We start from the raw sequence: 21,608 nt of genomic DNA on the forward strand, positions 1-21,608 counted from the left end.
AAGGTTCTATAGGTTTTCTATACAAAGTTAAGCACTTTATTATGGTTTCATGAAACCATCTCATTCCTGTACTAAAGAGCTTATCAGAAAGCTATGGTTTTGCATATACATGTTTGATTGTTTACATATATTCAGCCCATGTTTGTAGATGTGGACTGAAGATGGTCTACATCAAATCTAAGTGTACATAATGTCTTTGACCCTTTAAACAAATGTTAAATTTAAAAATATGTAATCCAAACTACTGGAACTGTGATTACATTTATACAATTGCTTTCAGAAATACTGTATAAGGTGAAATGCACAATGATTCATTCTCAGTTTCTGACAGACAATGAGGAGTTTGAAATACTGAATAAAGCAATATGTAAATTCAAATTTTTTGAAGAAAAACCACTGTATAAAAAAAACATACTGGGAATTAAGTTGTAACTTCTGTGTTAATAGATGTAGACAGAAATTAATGCTTTGATGAAGTTAATGTGTTTTAAGTATAGAGCACTGAAATTTTATATAATTGCATTGATAATGCAAAATTCCATTTACCCAGCTAATATTATATTACTCATATTTTCTACTGTCTGAGCCATAAATGGGAATATTTAATAGTATTACTTTAAAATTTTGAGAACCGATCCAGGCATGGTGGCGCACGCTTGTGATCCCAGCATTTGGGAGGCTGAGACTGGAGGATCGCGGGTGGCAGACAGACTCTAACTACTTAGTGAGGCCCTCTGCAACTTGGTCAGACCCTGTCTCAAAATAAAGAATACAAAATAGGACAGGGGGTGTAGTTCAGAAGTCAAAAGCCCCTGGGTTCCATCCCAGACTGGCAAAAAAAAAAATTTTTTTTGAGAACCACCTTATTAAAAAGCAAAATAATTGATTTTGATATATTAATGAAATAATTTAACACTTTAATTATATATATGCAAACATATATATGTATATATACATATATTTATATATGTAACTAATGATCATCCATAAGAAATAAAATGAAGGATAACTAAACCTACATAGCATCCACAGAAAAAAAAAAATTTTTTTTTTGCATGAAATCTTACCTGGATCCATTTATCTGGAATTGCCATGGCTAACCGATAGTCAAAACCACCACCTCCCTGGGAAATTGGAGAACACAGAGCTGGCATTCCTGATACATCCTAAAACAAAGTATGTTATTGTCATCAGTTAATATTGCTCAAAATTATAGTACATAGTTTCCTGACAGTAAAGTGTAGGCCGATAAATTAAAGCAATAAATAGAAACATATATTTCTTTTTCTTTTTCTTTGGTGGGAGGATGGAGGACTGAACCCAGAAAATTCTACCTCTGAGCCCAGCCCACTGCCCTATTTTATTATTTTATTTTGAAACAAGGTCAGTAAGTTGCTGAATCTGGCTGAGAATCTGTGATTTTCCTGTCTTAGCCTCGCAAGTACTGGGATTACAGGTATGCTGCCACCACTCCTAGCTAGGAACATGTATTTCTGAAGTGTTTCAGTCCACTTATAAAAAAAAATGATACCATATTTCATTTTCCAATAATATTTTACTAATGTTTTCACTCTAGGCCCATTTCAATCCCATGAAGGTATTTTCTTCTCTTCTTTAGTGCTGCTTTGAGAGTACAAAATAGCAAAACTAAAATATTGTTTCTTAGACTTATTTTTTAACTATATAAAGCATTTTTAACTGCTTATTGCATTAACTGAAGAGCTTCTGTACAACAAAGGAAATTATCAAGAACCTCAACAGAGAGGCAAAAATGGGAGAAAAAATTTGCCAAATACTCCTCCAATAGGGGACTAATATCTATTCAGAGAACTCAAGAAACTCACTGCTAAGAAAACAAATAATCCAATCAAAAACATTGACAAATTGTTCTAAATGAATTTAAGGACTGATTTTTCTATGTTGTGAGGAATGACCTTGGTAATTTAATGGGTAATGCACTGAATTTGTGGATCACTATTGGAAGAATGGCCATTTTGATGATATTTATTCTGCCTATCAAACTACATGGAATATCTTCCCATCTCCTAAGGTCTTTCAATTTCCTTTTTCAATGTTGTATAATTTTCTTTGTAGAGGTCTTTTACCTCCTTGGTTAGGTTTATTCCTAAGTATTTTATTTTTTTGTGAAACATTCAGAATGGAAGTGTTTTCTGGACTTCTTTTTTACAGGTTTTATTGTTGGCATACAGGAAAGCTCCCGATATTGTAAATTGATTTTGTATTCAGACACTTTGTTGAATTTGTTGATCAATTCTGTAAGTTTTCTAGTTGACTTTGTTGGGTCTGCTTATCATGTCATCTGCAAAAAGTTCTAGTTCTTCTAAGTACAGTATCATCTTCTAAGTATAATATGTCATCTATAAAGAGTTTTAGTTCTTCTTTTCCTTTTGTATACCTTTGATTTCCTTTGCTTGCCTTACTGCTCTAGCTAGTTTCAAGTACTATATTGAAAAGAAGTGGTGATAATGTACATCATTGTCTTGTTTCCTAAATAGTTCTTAGGAACAAGAAATATGCACTGGAAAAATCAGCCTCTTCAAGAAATAGTGTTGACAAAACTGGTTAATCATATGCAGATAAATGACCTTAAACCCAACTTTCTCACCCTATGCAAGAGATGGATCAAGATGGATCAAATATTTGAAAATCAGATAAGAGACGTGGCAGCTCCTTGAAGAAGGCCTAGGTCCAGCACAGCAACACATGAGCACAGGTAAAAATTTTCTCAACAAACCCCAAAGACACAAGAAATGAAAAGGTGTATCAATACATGGGTTTGCATGAAACTGAAGAGTTTCTGTAAAGCAAAGGAAACTCTCAAGAACCTCAGCAGAGAGCCAACAAATGGGAGAACTTTTTTGCTAACTATTCCTCCAATAGAAGACAAGCATCTAGAATATACAGAGAACTCAAGAAACTCGATGTTAAGAAAACAAATAATCCAACCAAAAATGGGCAAGTAAACCATATAGACATGTTACAAAAAAACAAGAAATTCAAATAGCCAATAAATGTATGAAAAATCCTCAACATTAGTAATCAGAGATGCAAATCAAAAATATCCTGAAATTTCACTTAAGTCAAATTAGAATGTCAATTTTTAGAAACACAAAAACAAATGCTGGTGAGGATGTGGAGAAGTCAAACACTTATATATTCTTGGCACAAATTAGTGGAAACCCTTTGGAGAACAGAATGGAGGATTCTTAAATGAATGGGAATGAACCTACTATATGATCCAGAAATACCACTTCTAGGTAACTACCCAAAAGAATGGAAACCAAAGTACCAAACTAATATGCATTAATTTGTGGATCTATGTGTATTTATGTTCATAGCAGCTAAAATCACAGTTGCCAAAATATGGAACCAGCTGAGATTACACAACTATGGTTTATGTACACCATGGAATTTTACTGTCATAAAGAGAAATAAAATTTTGTTATTTGCAGAAAATGAATGGAATTGGGGAAAATTATGCTACGTGAGATTAGTTAATCACAAAAAGCAAAAAATTATATTTTCTTCCTCATATATGGAAGCTAGGGAGAATAAGGGTAATAGGAGGAACTCTGGACAAAAAAGGAGAAATCATAGATGGGCAAATAAGGCAACCTTACTGAGGGTTATGGGAAAGGGAAAAGAAAAATTTCCCAAATGCACATGATGTAAATTCACAAACATAACAAAGTCAATCACTAAGCCAAACATGAGCAAGGGGGAGGGTGGAAAGAATTGGGTAGGAAGTGGGTAAGAACAAAATGAGTGGTGTGTGCATGTATGCCTTTATTTTATTGTATCCCATTAAAATATATAACTACAATGTACCAATAAAAAAGAAAGTGGAAAGATAGTGACTATAAAAATATTTTAAAGTAAAACAAAATGTAAATATTAAATGCACCAAAATAAATATATTCTGAATATTAAAAGATGGATACCAACTGATATAGCCATGAAAAAATAATTAAATGTTTTGAGAAATTAAAATATTTCTAATACTTTAATATCTGAAAGAAACTTATGACAACTCCAGAGGGAAAAAATTAAAATATTGTTAATTAATAAAAATAATTCTGTAGAATGGTAGATCTGTTATAAGAAAAAGATGTAGTTTTTAAATTGTCTTAAGCTTATATTTCTAATATAAAACTTTATATAAAATTATATTACTTATTCATTATACCACATTTTTTAAATAAAAAGTTCATGAGGATCAATTCCACATTTTGAAGAGACTCCCACTAGACAGAAGAGAGATGCATTGAAATTGAAGTAGTTTTCAATTTAAGTAGAATAAATTGAAGGCACTTTTAAAAAAATCTAAAACCAAGTAATATAAAGTAGGCTAAAGTCTTAAAGTTTCATTTGTAGAAACACTGATAATCAGACAAGAGCTCCCTAGATGATGAAACTATTTTACTTGAAATGAATGGAAAGATCAATGTAACAATTTTATCTTTCATGTATTAAATAATTGCTTCTTTCACTTTGGCACCCACTTTTGATTTCTGCTGTCATTGTTTATAGTAATTTTTCATATATAACATTCCTGCTTTGGATTTCCACCAATATAATTGACAAAATAATTAATATTTTGATGTTTGACATACAAAATTAAAATATGATTTAAAAGAAATAAAATTTCAAATATACTCTGATGTTAGAAAACATTCAGCACAAAAAGCACTGCTTTCATTCAAGTATTAGCAAGACTATGTGCTATGATCAAACATAGTGTGAATTAACACAAATGTTCAAATTATATCAAAGTATTTGTTTTGTTTTTTTAATCGTTAGCACAAAATTATCTCAGAAATTTAGGAAGACCCCTACTATATCCACAGAAGATATTCAAAAGGCAAAAGCCTGAAGGGAATAAAACTATTCTCTGTCTAGAGACAATGCAGCTGAAGATTTTTGTCCTGAAAAGTGATGGGTAGAAAAAAGCTATACTAATAGATTTTTTTTTTTTTTTTTTGGTGGTACTGGGGTTCCTGGAAACCCTTCTATCTCTGGGCTACACTCCCAGACCTAGTTTATATTTTTTATTTGGGTTTCTTAAGCCAGTGAGCCTGGCCTCGAACCATTGTGATCCTCCTGTCTCCACCTCCCAAGCAAGGGGATTACAAATGTGTACCACCATGCCCGGCTTAATACTATTAACACAGAGAATTATTGCTCCATTTTATTCCAGTGAACTAAATTCCGACAATATAAACATAAACTTTAATTCTGATCCCTTTAAAAGATAGCTTTATTTTTATTACATTATCATCACTAGACTTGGATAGAAGAGTTAAAATATGCTGAATTCAATTTTAATAATAATTTCTAGTTAGAGGACTCAGGAAACCAGGGGGGATTTTAATCCTAAATCTAGATTAGCATAGCATTTAACAAACTTCTTAATTTATCACATTTATCACCAAGAGGGGAATTGTCAATTATGCATATACCAAATTATATCATTACAATGCAGCTTTGGGACAGTTAATCATGAACTTTCAGTAATCATGAATAACTAGTGTACATTTGGCAATCTGAGAGCAATAACGTAAATAAGAAAGGTAATCTCATCAGAACAAGAAAGGCTTCAGAGAAGCTTGCAGGCAGTGATCCATGCCATCTCTACTGATTAAACCAGGAAATAAATAAATTAATTAAGTTAATAAATTGACAGATGCACATTAATATTCAAATCTTTTCTCAGGGCAAAAGGACCCTTCCACTGATTAGGCTATTTTACTTTTTAACAACTGGCATTTTCTTTTTAACAACAGAATGGTGGCAAGTAATTACTGTATATTATCCCTAATAGTAAAACAGTGAATTCTAAATAATCTTCTACCTATACAAGACAGCTGTATAATAGGTAGGGTAAAATTTCATTTATGCAATTATTGACAACATGAGATTAATTACTCAAATACTGTACATTAACAGAATGTTCTCAATTAAAGGGGGTCACAAGTTGTGAGATCATTTATGGCTTTACCTCAGCTATTGTTATTGAGTCCGGATACAATGTGTGAGTCAAATGGTTTGCCAGCATGAGATAAGTCAAAGCATCTTCATCTACTTGAAGTCCGAAATACTCATTGTAATCACCTGAAAAACCTTGACCTAAGAAACAGAAAATCAATAGAACATATTATGTCAACATGCACATCTTAAATCTTCACAAAGCCACCCAAAGTTGATACCAATTTTGTTACTCTAAGAAAGTGTAATTATAAATTTATCACCAGCAAATATAGTAACTCAGAAAAGTGCCCCATGTCAACACTCAGAGTCTGGACAAGCCTACAAATGTATTTTTCTTTGACAAAATAATAATAGTAATGATGATGATGATGATAATAACGATAACAACAATAATGGTAATAATAAAAATAATAATAAGAAGAGGAGGAGGAGGAGGAGGAGGAGGAGGAGAGTCTAGTGGTAGAGTGCTTGCCTAGAATGTTGATGGCCCTGGGGAAATCCCAGAATAAAAACAACAAAAACATAACACAGTTTTAATTTAATCACAATTATCTTTCACATAAAAATAAAGTAATATGATAGTAAAATAAATTATATTTTCACATTTTAATATACTTCTATCACATAAAGAAAATATTAATGCTATCTTCTAATAGATTCCTTTGAGGTAAAAAAAATATGAAAACCATCATGAAATTCATATTATTTAAATTTATACTTCAATTTATTTAATACAGATTTACCATGATGACAAATAGATTATAATTACATTTGTCACCACCTCCTACTCTCCCACCTACCAGTTTTGGTTGCTTATAGTATGTTTTATTTATTGAAATTCTATCACTTACTTTCTATTCTTTCAGTAATTTGCTTTTATTTTATAATAAATCAAACGAGTGTTTAAGGTCACCTCTTTCTCTTTGCTTTCTTATATCTTAGTTTCTTGTATTTATTTTCATTTAGCAGGCTGGATTCCATCATTAAAGGATATTTTCAATTATAATTACGGACATTTCATTTTTCAAGTTCTTTTACATTTATACCTTAACAGTAATTCAACTATCATATTCCCTTTATGTAACATATTCAATTGACAAAAAGTATATAATCAAATTACAACAGATAATTATTTGATTTAGATGCAGACTGTATACTGATTACCATGGTCAGATTAATTACATTCATCTCTACCATTTGTTTCTGTGTGTTTGTGTGGGGGGACTCTTAAAAGCTGCTCTCATTAAGTTCCAAATAAACACTACAACATTACTAATGATAACCACCACCATTACATTCCCACAATTTATCTTACAGTTAAAAGTCTATATGCTTTGACCAAAATTTCCCCATTTCCTCAACCCTTCAGACCCTGGTAACCCCCATGTAATTATCAAAATCTTGAACCATACTTTGTTTCCTTAAGAATTTTGTAGATGTTGCTCTGTCCATGGAATGACATGAATCCAGACATAATTCATATTATTATTATTATGTGATTCATGCAGTCAATTACATTTTCATTCTAGGTATCTCCTGATGAATTTCTCTTCTTCATCACCAAGTTTAAAAATTAAATTGTCTTAATATTATTTTATCACAAGTTTTGTGGTTTGTCCTTTTGATGTGCAGTTTCAGGTTTTATTTTGTCTTGTTTTTCAATACAAGGGAGAGAAACATGCTAAATAACTCATAATGTTTTCCTTTACCACTTCTTGGGCTCTTTACCCATAAAAAGCATAGCCCATCTTTATGAACTGTATTTCATTTCCTCAATACCAATTCCCTGGAATACACATCCTGGACCCAGCAAGGGGAATTGTATGCTAAGAGTGGGAGGGTCTTTCTTTACTAAGTAAGAGAGTGATTAAGAAGATAAGTTTTTTATTGAGATACACCCCAAACCCCATTTTATTCTTTATTTTGAAACAGGGTCTCACTAAGTTGTAGAGGAACTCATAAATTGCTGAAGCTGGCTACAAACATGCCATTCTCCTGTCTCAGCCTCCTCAAGTACTGGGATTACAAGCATGTGCTATCACACCCTACTGATACATAAGATTTGAGGGCAGGCTGAAAAAAGAACCCAGGTTCCAGTGATCTCAAGGTCTCCTCTCTCTCAGCCCTAGTTAGTAAACCCTACCTTTAGATTTTTCATTGATTGCAGTATTGTTTACAGCTGAGTAATATTTTAAATTGAAGGCCTAATTAATGTTTTCAATATATAAATTTACAATGAAAATGTTTAAAAAGTCTTGTTGATGTATAATATGCAAAAATATCCATGTGTTCACAATTTTTTTTTCCACGTTACTGGGGATGGAATCCAGGAGCATTCTCCATCTGAGCTACAATGCCAGTCCTCGTTTTTAGTCTTTTTATTTTTGAAACAGGGTCTCACTGAGTTACAAAAGGCCTCGCTAAGTACCTGAGGCTGTCTGCAAACTGAGATCCTCTGGTCTCTGCCTCTCAAATGCTGAGATTACAAGCGTGTGCAACCACACCCAGCTCACAAATGTTTTAATTTATGATTGTTATTTATTTTTCATTGTAAATGTGATGTTTATTAACTGAAGCTGTTATAATAAATGTTTTCCTGAAGTGTTGTTAAAAGTTCTCTATTAGTGATAGTTTATTATCAAGATCTATTTCAAAGAAAATCATTATCTTTTACATACTTAGAGAATGCATTTACCTTGCCTTACATCTTGTCAAAAAAAAAAAAAGGAAAGATAAAACATGACTACAGAGAAGACATATACAGTGGAACAATTAAAATTCATGTCACCAACAATGGCCATTGCAGTTTCTAAAACTAAACACCAAACCTGATTATAATTTTTCAATAAAAATGAATAAATAAAACCATTAGCTATATCTACAATATATGTATCTACAATCAGGTTACCTACCCATTCCATGGTGGTGATAAAGCATTGATGTAACACCATCAAAACGAAATCCATCGAAGCAATATTCTTCCAACCACCACCTTATGTTCGACAGAAGGAATCTTAAAACCTCCCAGCTAAAATGTAACACAAATATGTATTTAAAAACAATCCAAACAGCATTCTCTTTGCTAGGAGTAATAATTATAATTATATATCTTTTTCAAGAATTATGATATTCAAGGAACAAAGCATACAAAAACCAGAAAACTGTCAAATAGTATCTCATTTGATTAATGAAACTCATTCTAAAAGAAAACATTATTAAATTCGCTTTATCCTGAAAATTGCTTCATACCTAGATAAATAGAAACTGAGGATAAAAATGTCTAAGGTAGATCCTAAAAGTAGACACACTGTGTCCCTAGCAACTAGAATGGCAATTATACATAATAAAGCAAGGAAATCATACTTATCTCTTAATTTCCACCAAGATATTTCATGTAATATAACCATAGTTATGTTATTCTCCTTTCAGAAAATACATTTTTAGAGGTAAGAAAAACTGTCTTCAACAACTGCTTAAAATATTTCTTGACGTTACAATTTCAAACAGATATAATTCAGAATAACAAGTAAAAAATAAAAAGAATCAACTCCATGGTAAGCAATATTACATTTACTAGACTACTGTTTTATAGAGTTTAGAAAACAACAACAAAAAAAAACCTAATTACCAAAAGTACACATATTTAATAAGGTAGAAAGTTTAGAAGTTAAAAAAACCCTTCATCCATAAAAACAGAAGGAAAACAAAGAACTGTATAACTCAATTAAAAACACCACACGGAATAAGTCTATTTCGGACAATTGAAAAGAGGGCATCATCAATTAGTATTTTCTTTAGTCGTATAGTTATGGTTGAGTTCTCTATCTTATTATAACTGTGGTTTTAAGACTTTAATACCTCATTTAGTTTAATGACAAAGCTGTAATCGTGTACACAAATCTTTAACCCAGTTGAAATTTATGTATTTTTAAAACCTTCCATATATTAAAGAGCAATCTGACATAAATGGAGATTAAGTCATCAAAATCAACTCTGAAATTGTAAATCTAAACTTTGAGGATGAGCGTTGATGTAATTAACTGCTTTAAATAAGTTACTTTGACTTTTGAAAACTTACTGAAAGTTTTATAGAGAAACAGAGAGAGAGAGAGAGAGAGAGAGAGAGAGAGAGAGAGAGAGAGAGAGAGAGAGAAGGAGAGAGAAAGAAATCCAAGCAATCTAATAAAGAGGGCTAGGACGTTCAAGGTATTTATGTTAAGCAATACTTAGGGCATAATTTGCTTTTTTCTATTAATATATATTCCTTCAAAAGTTAAGGGGAACATTCCTATTTAACAAAAATAAATAAATATAGAGAGCTATGCTACAATGGTAAAACATCAAGATTATTCTACTTCATATATAATTCTAATTATTATATTTTTTGATGTTTTATTTTCATTAGTAAACTTCACTTTTAGAGTTCTGGATTCACTGCAAAATTGAAAAGGATATAGAGAGACTTCCCGTATGTCCCCTGTCCCCACACATATGTCTATACTTTTTTTAAAAAACAAGGTTGCTATTTGAGAATTTGAAAAAAAAAACAAGAAATGAATACATTTGCATGTTAATATGCCTTTGAAAAGGACACAAACTTTTCCTAATTTGAACACTGACTAGTAATGTAATTTTTCACATAACTTAAAAAAAGTAAACTGAAAGATATTTTTAGCCAAACACAAACCTGGATAAGAAATAAACTTGTTGAAATGCTAAATATCTTGGCAAGATATATGAAGATATTAATATATAACCAAAGATTACAAACTGTCTCTGGCCTTTTTCTGACACACACTGTTGATACTTTGGCCTTGCAGAGTATTTTAAAGTTTTCAGTTTGAATTCCTATGGATGAATAGGACCTTCCAGCTCTTCCCAGGCCCTGCCAGTTCAGATTTTCTTAATGCAGTCATTTTTACTCACATTACAGCTTGGACTTGTAGACATTATCTGTCAATCTCCCAATACAAATATCATGGACTGGAATGTTTTCTAGTTAAACAGTGATTAATACCTAAAAAATGTGCTCTAATGTCGACAAAAAGAAACAAAAAGAAAAAAAAAAGCAAGCAATGTTGTAATTCAATGACAAACAAAAGAGGGAAAATAGGAAAGAGAAAGAGAAAGAGAAAAAGAGAAAAGGCAAGGCAAGGCAAGGAGAGGGAAGGGGAGGGGAGGGGAAGGAAAGGAAGGGAAGGGGGAGAGAGAGAGAGAGAGAGAGAGAGAGAGAGAGAGAGAGAGAGAGAGAGAGAGAGAGAGAGAGAGAGAGTGTGTCTGTGTGTGTCTGTGTGGTTCTGGAGACTGAAACCAGGGATGTTCTACTTATGAACTATATCCTCAGCCCATTTTTTTTATTTTTTATATTGAACCAAAGTCCCACTAAGTTCTAGAGGGTCTCACTAAAGCTCTGAGGCTTGCCTCAAACCTGCAATCCTAACTCGTTCTCCCAGTTACTGGTATTACAGATGTGTGCTATCACACCCAAGTATGATGTGAACTTAATCACTGAAAAGAAAGTATTGCCCAGTATAAATTATTTACGGTAGAATTAACAAAGGTTTTAATGATTCCTATTACGTTGATATTTAATCTATTTTTCCTTGATCAAAAAGAGTAATAAACTGTGTTTAACCTATAAAATACAATTATATGTAATTATGTAACTTAACAGACTATTGGCATGCATAATTTTTTTAAATCCTGTGATTATCAGAAAAAGACAGTGACAAATGAACTCATTAAAAACTTTTAATGGGTTAAAAATTGCTCTTTGTGTGTGTGAACTGGGGATTGAATCCAAGGGTATTCTACCACTGAGCTTCACTCCCAGCCCTCTATCTGCTTAGCCTCTCAAACACTGGGAGTAAGAGTGTAAGCCATTATGCCAGGCAACAGGATTTTGTTCTTTAAATCTTTGAAATACTCTTTGCCTTAAACAATGCCTTAAAAACAAAAATAATCCTAAAAAGAAATCACCACAAGGTAAAGTGATAAAAATAAATCGAGTTTCTATTATTTTCAAAATACTGTATTATTTTAATGTTCATTCATGAAAAAAATTTGTGAAACAAAATAACTGTGGCCCTCATGAGAGTTAAAAAAAAGAATAGATACACAACATTTTAGAGGAGAACAAAACAAAATCAAAATTTAGAAGGTTTTACTTTTTGGCAAAATCTTAGAAAAAATGGGATAAATTATAAAGCAAAGAGGAGACAAATTTCAATTCTATGGTTAAATACATTTTCTAAAACTAGCTCACTAGGTGCAGTTAAGCAAAATAAACTAATCTAAAAGTAATGTAATATTTTATAAATAATTTGCCTTCATTGTATAAGAAAATATGAACTCTCAGGGCAAGAAATAGCGAAAATACAAAGTCATAAATTATGTTCCAATATTTCTGTAGTCCAAAATTTGTGCCATTATAATTTTCTCATAATAAATCCAGAAAAAATAACTTCAGTCTATAAATTCCATGGCCTTATTAAACTAATTTCAAGACACAAATTGTACTCACATCAGTGAATCAAATCATTAGAGATCTACCAAAATGGAGAATCAGAAGATTGAAGCATGCATTTATAAAAAAAAAAAAAAAAGAAAAAACAAAAAACAAAACCACACATAAGACTATTTGCTTTAGCAAAATCTGGAATTCAAAGTTGAGAAATAGATCATTCCGTGTTGTTTTGTCTTTGGAATGAAGATGCAGCTTTCTACTTTGCTTTTTTTATATGTAAGCATTCAACTTGTTGTAGACAATGTATTAATCATCTAAAATCATTGTTCTTCAATTCCAAGAAAGCTGGTCCAGATGTCCTTAAGACCATCTCCTGCTTCAGCCAATCACTAGAAAACTTCACTGGAAGACTCAGCTGTGTTTGTACTCATGGCTGAGGTGTATTACAACATAAACAATTAAAGCAAAATTATTAAATAAAAAGGTAAGGGGTAAAGTTCAGAGGAATCTAGATGCAAACTTCTGAGAGCTCCTCTTCGTCTTGTCCTGATGTACATAGAATACGCTACAAAAATTAATTTTCCAAAAACTTGAGAAGCTCATTAGAGACTCAGTTTCCAAGGACTTATTGGAGAATGGTGACTAGGCACCCTCTATCTTTACCACAAATCAAAATTCAGACTCCCAGAAAAGGCAGATATTTAGCATCATCACATTGCTAGCACAAAGAATTTAGGTACAGTGGACCATTGTTATTAGTTCTAAGAATGGTGCTAATCCTCATAAAATCTATGTTTATAGCCACTAGCCAAGGACAAGTCTCTTATGTACAGTTCCAAGAAAAGTAGTCTCAGTCATGCTATGCTTAATTATTGTCTGCATAAAAGTAGACCCTACCTTTGAATAAGCAATTATAATCCTTAGTGTTACAGGTTTCTGAAGAGGGAAAAATTACCTTTCAAGTCATTCTAACTTAGAGCTACCCAAACCTCATAACCAAGAAGAATCTTAAAAATTAATAATAAAAATCTAGATGCAGAAGTACATCCAGGTGAGGCAGTCTATTTTGCACCTTACCTTTCTGCAGTCACATGAACTGTGAAAGCAATTGTCTCATATATGAATGAACTAGTTCACTCAATCTAAGATACAGAACACTAGGACAAGCTTAAGGAATATGTCACTAGTGAAAATGTAGATTTCTGAAAGATGTCCAATACTATTTTCTACTCTTATAATTTTCTAATTCAGCACTCACTTGAAATGATCCATTTTTTTCATTCTTTGGGGAATTGTGAGAAAGAAGAGTTATGACATATTCCAAAGTATGAATGAATTAGAAATATTGTTCGTTGTGCTCTCTGGTAATAAATGAACTGAATCATCTCAAGTGAATGGTTTGCCTTGAGTCAAACTATGAAAATGTCTGGCAAAGGGTACAATAAAAAAGGCAATTTACTCTTTTACCACAAAATGGCATCAGTCAACCCATAACATAGTTGATATATCCAGTTGATTAGAAGCCCATAAAAATAAAAGGCAGAATTTAAGAGCAGAGATTTACTTTGGTGCATTCCAACAGACAAGGTGGGACTTACATTTTAAGGTTGCTCTATTGATTTGAGGCTTTTAAAGCCTATCATTACAAGCCACCGAGAAGCCTAGTGTCTAAACAATTGAAGGAAACAGAGACTAACTCTTAGATGGTAAGGCCAAAAAATATATACCTCAAAGGACATCATGAAAGTGTAAGAGAAATAACCTATTTTGTTTATGGGATTTATATCTTAAATTAATAACACATAACTTAGATACTGATTTTGTCATCCATACTGCCTACATAATCAATTGAGGAGCTAATTCCCATTTTATTTTATAAAGTAGAAGATCCTTCAACTCCAGAAAAAAAACCATTAAAATGCACCTGACATTTTTTTGTGAATCATAAGCCACAAAATGTTTAAATCACAGGTAACTAATATAGAAACTAAATACACTGATGGTAATATATACATTTAAATATTTCTGGCAATCAAAATAATCAGGGTTCTAATTAGTTTAAATGTTTTAAATATTCAACCTGTAATCAGGTAATGAGGATTTATTAAGAAAACTTTTATCATTTCCAGATATCCAATAATAAGATTTTTAAGAAATAGCTCTAAAATAAAAAACTGCTGATTGTCACACATTCTGTTAATAAACTTTATAATGCAATAAAACACAACCAAATTTTCTTGGCAAGAAAATATAATTAGAAATAATGAAATTTTTAATGAAATTACATTTTGTAATACATCTATTTGCCTAATGTTCTATTTATTTGTAGTCCAAAATAACCTCTCAGATTTTCAAAATAAGCAACTTAATTAATCAGATATTACTAAATCTACTCATATTGTACACTAATAAGTGGAAGAACTTATTAAACAGTGGCTAAATTTCACAAATATGAAGAAAATTCATATGTTCCTTTTAACTATTCCACAGCTATTGAGAATGAATGACCGCAGGATATTATAAAACCATGAAGCAAAAAACACTTTGTTTTGATCTATTTATTTCAATTGAAGCAACAGATTGACTTGAGTAAAGAAGTTATTCTGATTTTTTTTTAATGAGAAAGGTATGGCATGCACTAAAAAAATACTTAAAGTGTAATAAAAATATTCTTTTTAGTAAACAAATTGTATCTAACAAACTACTGCCTTTTTTCCCTATGTGGCACTGGGGATAAAACCTAGGGCATTCTACCTCCCAGCTACACACCCAGCTGTTTTTTGTTGTTGTTGTTGTTGTTCTTCTTTATTTTGAAACAGGGTTTCATTAAGTTGCAGAGGGCCTAAGTATCTAATCCTACCCATGAACCTTGATCCTCCTGTGTCAGCCTCCCAAGTACTGGGATTTTAAGTGTGCACCACCACACGCTGCTCAAACTACTGCACTTTGACGCTGAAAAAAAAAATTGTTAATTTTAGTAAAATTAACCAATAAGTTGAAAATATTATATTTTTGCTTATATTTGTTATTGTATCAAATCACCTTTGTTTGAATTATTACTAATTCTAATCAGATATTCTCTTAGATATAAATAGGGACTATTACATATTTATACTGTTACTAAAAGTATATATACTCAATTTGAGGTTTTTTTCTCTAACTCAACCAATACAGTTAAACTTGTTTGTATGCCTAAGCACAAAAGTAGGAAAAGGCAAATTTGAAAGGTATGATTGTGCATGTGTGTGTTTGTGTATGTATGTGTTTGTATCTAAAAAATGGCATAAGTGAAAGCTAATGGTACTAAAGAAAAAATGACTGTGAAACAACAAATAACTCACTCTAATAATCATTGTCCTGAGTGAATAATATTAAATTTTTATATTGCTTGTTTTAGTTTACTTAATATTTATTGTTAATATCCTCTTTCTTCCTAAAAAAAGAACATTGCCAAATAAGATTCCCCAAAGCATTAATACTGACAAAATTCACTTTAAAATTTTAGAAAGAACTCAGAATCATCTTTTTCAAAGCAGAAGTCTCCAAAGCTGAGTAGCCTGAGGTATAGAAATCAGAAACCAAGCTAAGCTTTTATGCTTCATTAAAGTTACCCCTTTTAATAAATCTAGATGAGATATTACATGAAAACTTTTCATCAGTCTAAGCAAGACACTATTCTCCAGAATAAATCACTGTAGGTTAGCAACATGCCCATGGTTTTCAAACAATACTAAACATCATTACTTATTTATAAAATGAATTTAATTGCTGGTGTACATCAAACTAAGTGACAGCAATAGAAACACATAGAATATACATTATGACAGAAAGCATACCATAATTGCTAATCAGCTTATAAGATATTAATTTAAAGACAAATTTAAATTTTGAAAAAATTAATTAGTCATATATTTTTCCTTTATCCCCCTTTTGATCTACTTCTAAACAGATTAGCTATGCTATTTAAATAAATTATTGTATAAAATATATTCCTGAAGTTAATAATTCTTCATTACTTTCTAAAATTTATTATTGGATATATAAAAATTAATTATACATATTTACAAGTTCATGTCAAAAGATGACTCATACATGCTTAAACTAGTTCTACATATAATCTCTTATCTTCTCCTCTTTTTTCCTCTTGTTAGGCTTTGTTCCTTTGTCTTTCCTAAAAAAAGTAATAGTTAAAGTCTATCCAACTAGCCGGGCGTGGTGGCACAAGTTTGTAATCCCCGCGCTTGGGAGGCGGAGACAGGAGGATGGCGCAGGTTGGAAGCCAGCCGCACTGGTGTAAGAGACCCTGTTTCAAAAATATAAAAACAGGTCTGGGAGTGTAGCCCGGAGGTAGAAGGGCTTCCAGGAACCCCAGTACCACCAAAAAAAAAAAAAAAAAAAAAGTCTACCCAACTAAAGCTAGCTATTGATTGTGATGCGCTATATATACTATATATATAGTATATATGTTGTATATATAATATATATTGCATATATATAAAGTATTCATTTCTAATAACAAATATTATCAGGTGCCTGGTTTGGTTCATTTTATGAGAAAATTATGTTATACTTTATTTAGTGAAAAAATACATCTCCAATACACAAAAAAACATCACTAAGTTCTGAGTAAATCATATTTACTGGCCAATTTTGCAAAAATCAGCATAAACTACCAGTCATGACAGCTACCAACATAAAATGGAATTCTACTCAGCAGTAAAGAACATTATGTCATTTTCAGGAAAGTAGATGGACCTGGAAAACAGTATGTTTATTCACAGAAAGTAATGGGTCTTATGTTTTCTCTCATATACAGAAACTAGGAAATAATTGGGATATAACAGGAACTTTAGATAAAGAAGAAGAAACTCCAATGGAGTGAGGAAGGTGGTTTTCCAGAAGGGAGGGGAGAAGAATAATTAATGAAGGAAACATTTAAGTTATGTTCCAGCATTTCTGTGGTCCAAAACTTCTTCCCATTATAATTTTCCCATGATAATCTAGAAAAAATACTTGTCTATAAACTCCATGACCATGTTAAGCTAATTTTTTCTTTTATATATTTTTTATTTTTTATTTGTATGTGGATCATATTGAAAATGGTATACATTCAGACAGTGCTTAGTGCCCCCTGCTTCCACTTCTCCCCCAACATAAGTGTTCAGGTTGACCATGCTACATTCATACTTTTAAACATATTCAAATGTAGCTGCTCTACTAATCAAGCTCAGCCTTCTTCCTCTCTTACCTTTCCATTCTAGCTTTGCTGAGGTTGCCTCTCCATTATCTGGAGTCCCTCTCTCGTATCCCTAATACTACTTAGTTTGGGTATATTAAAGAAACCATATGTCCCTTCTCTTTCTGTGCTTGGATGATCTTAGTTGACATAATGGAGAAAAAACAGACTCAGAATAGCCAAAGCAATTCTCAGCAATAAGAACCATGCAGGAGGCATCACAATCCCTGACTTTAAATTATAGTATAGAGCAATAGTAGTAAAAACTGCATGGTATTGGCACAACAGACATACAATCCAATGGAACACAATAGAACATAGAGAAACAAACCCACACACCTATAGTCAATTGATCTTTGACAAAGGGGACAAATTCATATGCTGGAGAAAAGACAGCCTTTTTAACAAATGGTGCTGGGAGAACTGGCTGTACATTTGTAAAATGAAGGAACTAAATTCTTACCTCTCACCATGCACAAGAATCAATTTGAGATGGACCAAAGACTGTGATTAAGCTAATTTTAAAACATAAATTTTACTCAAGTCAGTGAATTAAGTCCTTAGAGATCTACCAAAATGGAGAATCAGAGAGATTGAGGCATGCATTTACAAAAACAATCAAAACACACATAAGACTATTTGCTTGAGCAAAATCTGAAATTCATAGTTGAGAAATAGATCACCCAGTGTTGTTTTGTCTTTGGAATGAAGGTGCAGCTTTCTACTTTGCTTTTCTTATAATATGTAAGCATGCAACTTGCTGTAGACAATGTATTAATCATCTAGAATCATTGTTCTTCAATTCCAAGAAAACTGGTCCAGGTATCCTTAAGACCATCACCTGCTTCAGCCAATCACTAGAAAACTTCACTGGAAGACTCAGCTGTGTTTGTATTCATGCATGAAGTGTACTACAGTGTAAAGATTTAAATGAAAATCAGTAAGTAAAAAGTGGTAAGGGGTAAATTTAGAGGAATCTAGATGCAAACTTCTGAGAGCTCCTCCTGGTCTTTTCCTGACATATACAGAACACTATGAAAATTAATTTTCAAAACACTTGAGAAGCTCATTAAAGACTCAGTTTCCAGAGACTTATTGGAGAATGGTGACTAGGTACCCACTCCCTTAACACAAATCGAAATTCAGACTCCCAGAAGGAAACAGATATTTAGCATCATCACATTGCTAGCACAAAGAATTTAGGAACAGTGGACCATTGTTATTAGTTCTAAGAAGGGTGAGAATCCTCATAAAATCTATGTTTACGGTCACTGCCAAGGGCAAGTCTTTTATGTAGAAACTTCCAAGAAGAGACACTTCCACTGATTATATATGTTGATCTCAATGTTTTGTATGGGGAAGGGGAGACCAGGAAGGGAACTGGGGAATACACCTAGCACTGTGCACATGTATTTCACTATTGCTATGAACTATATTATGATATGAGACTATAATGTATCAACAAAAGCATATAAAAATCAGCATAAACATATATTTATCTGAACTACTATATGATATTGTTGGAAAAAACGAACTATTTGTTCTCCATTTTGTCTTATAGATTTTCACAAAATAAAGATCAATTAAAGATCAGAATCTCTGAATTTCAAGAAACAGACTAAATAATCTGAATTGTCTTGTTATATGCTCATAAATTCAGATCCCTAGCTTTAAAACACCAAAAACTGGGATTAAGTAAAAACAGAGTTGTAAATTACCTGGAAAAATAAAAATCCATTTTCAAATCAAAACACAAAGTAGCCAGCCCCCTCAACCTTAACACTGATCAAAGAATCATTTGGTATTCCTCTCCTATGCAAAAGATTCTCATTACTGAAACACCACCATAAAGTTAATACATTTTACCTGACTATTCTGTACATTAATGCCATCAGCAAGATATCACATAAAGAAAACTATAAACCAAATGGACCTAATAGACATATACAAAACATTTCATCCAGAAACTACAGAATACACATTCTTCTCATCAGCCCATGAAACCTTCTCCAAAATAGATCACATCCTGGTACACAAAGAAAGCACCAGTAAATTCAAAAGATGTAATATAATTCCTAGCATCTTTTCAGACAATAATGAAATTAAAGTAGAAATCAAGAACAGGAAACTCAAAAGAAACTATGCAAATACGTGGAGACTGAATGATACACTACTGAATGATAAATGGGTAAGAGCAGAAATTAGAAAAGAAATAAAGAAATTTTTGGAAATAAATGAAAACAGAGACACAACTTACCAAAATCTATGGGACACTATGAAGACAGTATTAAGAGGAAAGTTTATTGCATTGAGTGACTTTTGGGAACCATTAAGGCCTTCCCCTAGATTGGTGTCTCTGAATCAGCTGACTGTCCTTTGCCCAGAGTCAACTAGGTTGGGGGTTATGGAAAGTTCAAGGAGGTCTGGGAGAAGATCAGGTGGTGATGACAAGAGGGTACTGATAGGCCTATCTGTAATATGTGTGTTTTGTATTGGTCTTTATTGTATTCTGGTGGTGGTAGCACGAGAATGTTGATTGACCTGTAGCTGTGTATAAATACCTCTGGAAAAACAAGTCGGCATCGGCGCAATATATATGAGATTTACCCAGAAGTTGTGTTGGCCAGGAGTATCCACACAATAGAGACTACTGACCCAGGCATAGTCGTCGACCCGTAGGAAATATTGACCCACGAACAGGGGTCAATCAGTAGAGATAGTAGGCTGGCAGCTCCCCCAAATTAGGGTTAAAAACTCTTCATACTCACGCCTCACTTCAGAACACGTACTCTTGCCGGGCTGGCTCCAGCAAGTGCCCACATGAGAAGGACTCAGAATCACCAAGTTCAGACCCTATGGGCACAACTCAAGGACCTAGAAAGACTGCAACAGTCCAATCCCAAAGCCAGCAGAAGACAGGAAATTATTAAAATTTGAGCAGAAATAAATGAAATAGAGAACAAAAAAAAAACAATTAAAAAAATCAACAAAACAAAAACCTGGTTCTTTGAAAAGGTTAATAGAATTGATAAACCCCTGGGCAACCTAACCAAATGAAAAAGAATCAATGCAAATTACTAAAATAAAAAATGAAAAAGGAGATATTACCACAGATAGTGAAGAAATTCAAAGGATTATCAGAAACTACTTAAAAAATGTATACTCCAATAGACAAGAAAACATGAAAGAAATCGATAGATTCCTAAACACAGTTAACCAACCTAAACTGAGCCAAGACGACATAGCAAGCCTAAACCAACCAATAGCGAACAATGAAATAAAAATGGCAATAAAAATTCTTCCATCAAAGAAAAGCCCAGGCCCAGATGGGTTTCCAGCTGAATTCTACAAAACCTTCGGTAAAGAATTAATGCCAATAGTGCATAACTTATTCCAGGAAATTGAAAGAGATAGAACTCTCCCAAATTCCTTCTACGAGGCCAGTATCACATTAATCCCCAAACCAAATAAAGATACCTCAAGAAAGAAAAACGACAGACCAATATCTTTAATGAACATAGATGCAAAAATTCTAAACAAAATACTAGCCATACGCATTCAAAACCATATCAAAAGAATAATACACCACGACCAAGTTGGTTTCATCCCGGAAAAACAAGGTTGGTTCAACATACGCAAATCAATACATGTCATCCACCACATAAATAGAATCAAGAATAAAAACCACATCATCATAGCAATAGATGCTGAAAAAGATTTCGACAAAATCCCACACCCATTCATGTTAAAAAACACTACAGAAAATTGGAATAAAAGGAACATACCTCAACATCATTAAGGCAATATACAAAAAAAAAAAAAACCAAAGCCAACATTATACTGAAGGGGGAAAAACAGCAAGAATTTCCCCTAAAATCGGGAACAAGACAAGGATGT

At 32.4% G+C, this 21,608-nt stretch overlaps 1 protein-coding gene across 1 annotated transcript in view; it reads right to left on the bottom strand.

Moving 5' to 3' along the window:
* GBE1 (1,4-alpha-glucan branching enzyme 1) overlaps positions 1–21,608 on the bottom strand; it is a gene marked incomplete at both ends in the record, with an annotated part of 270,361 nt that overhangs the window by 77,683 nt on the left and 171,070 nt on the right. The window contains 3 exons of the mRNA XM_080696262.1: positions 1,068–1,166; positions 6,020–6,147; positions 8,922–9,037. Of these exons, the coding sequence (XP_080552388.1) occupies positions 1,068–1,166; positions 6,020–6,147; positions 8,922–9,037 (343 nt within the window). The remainder of the gene's footprint in view (positions 1–1,067; positions 1,167–6,019; positions 6,148–8,921; positions 9,038–21,608) is intronic.

This window comes from Muscardinus avellanarius, assembly GCF_963383645.1.
Source record: "Muscardinus avellanarius genome assembly, chromosome: 5".
Lineage (NCBI taxonomy): Eukaryota > Metazoa > Chordata > Mammalia > Rodentia > Gliridae > Muscardinus > Muscardinus avellanarius.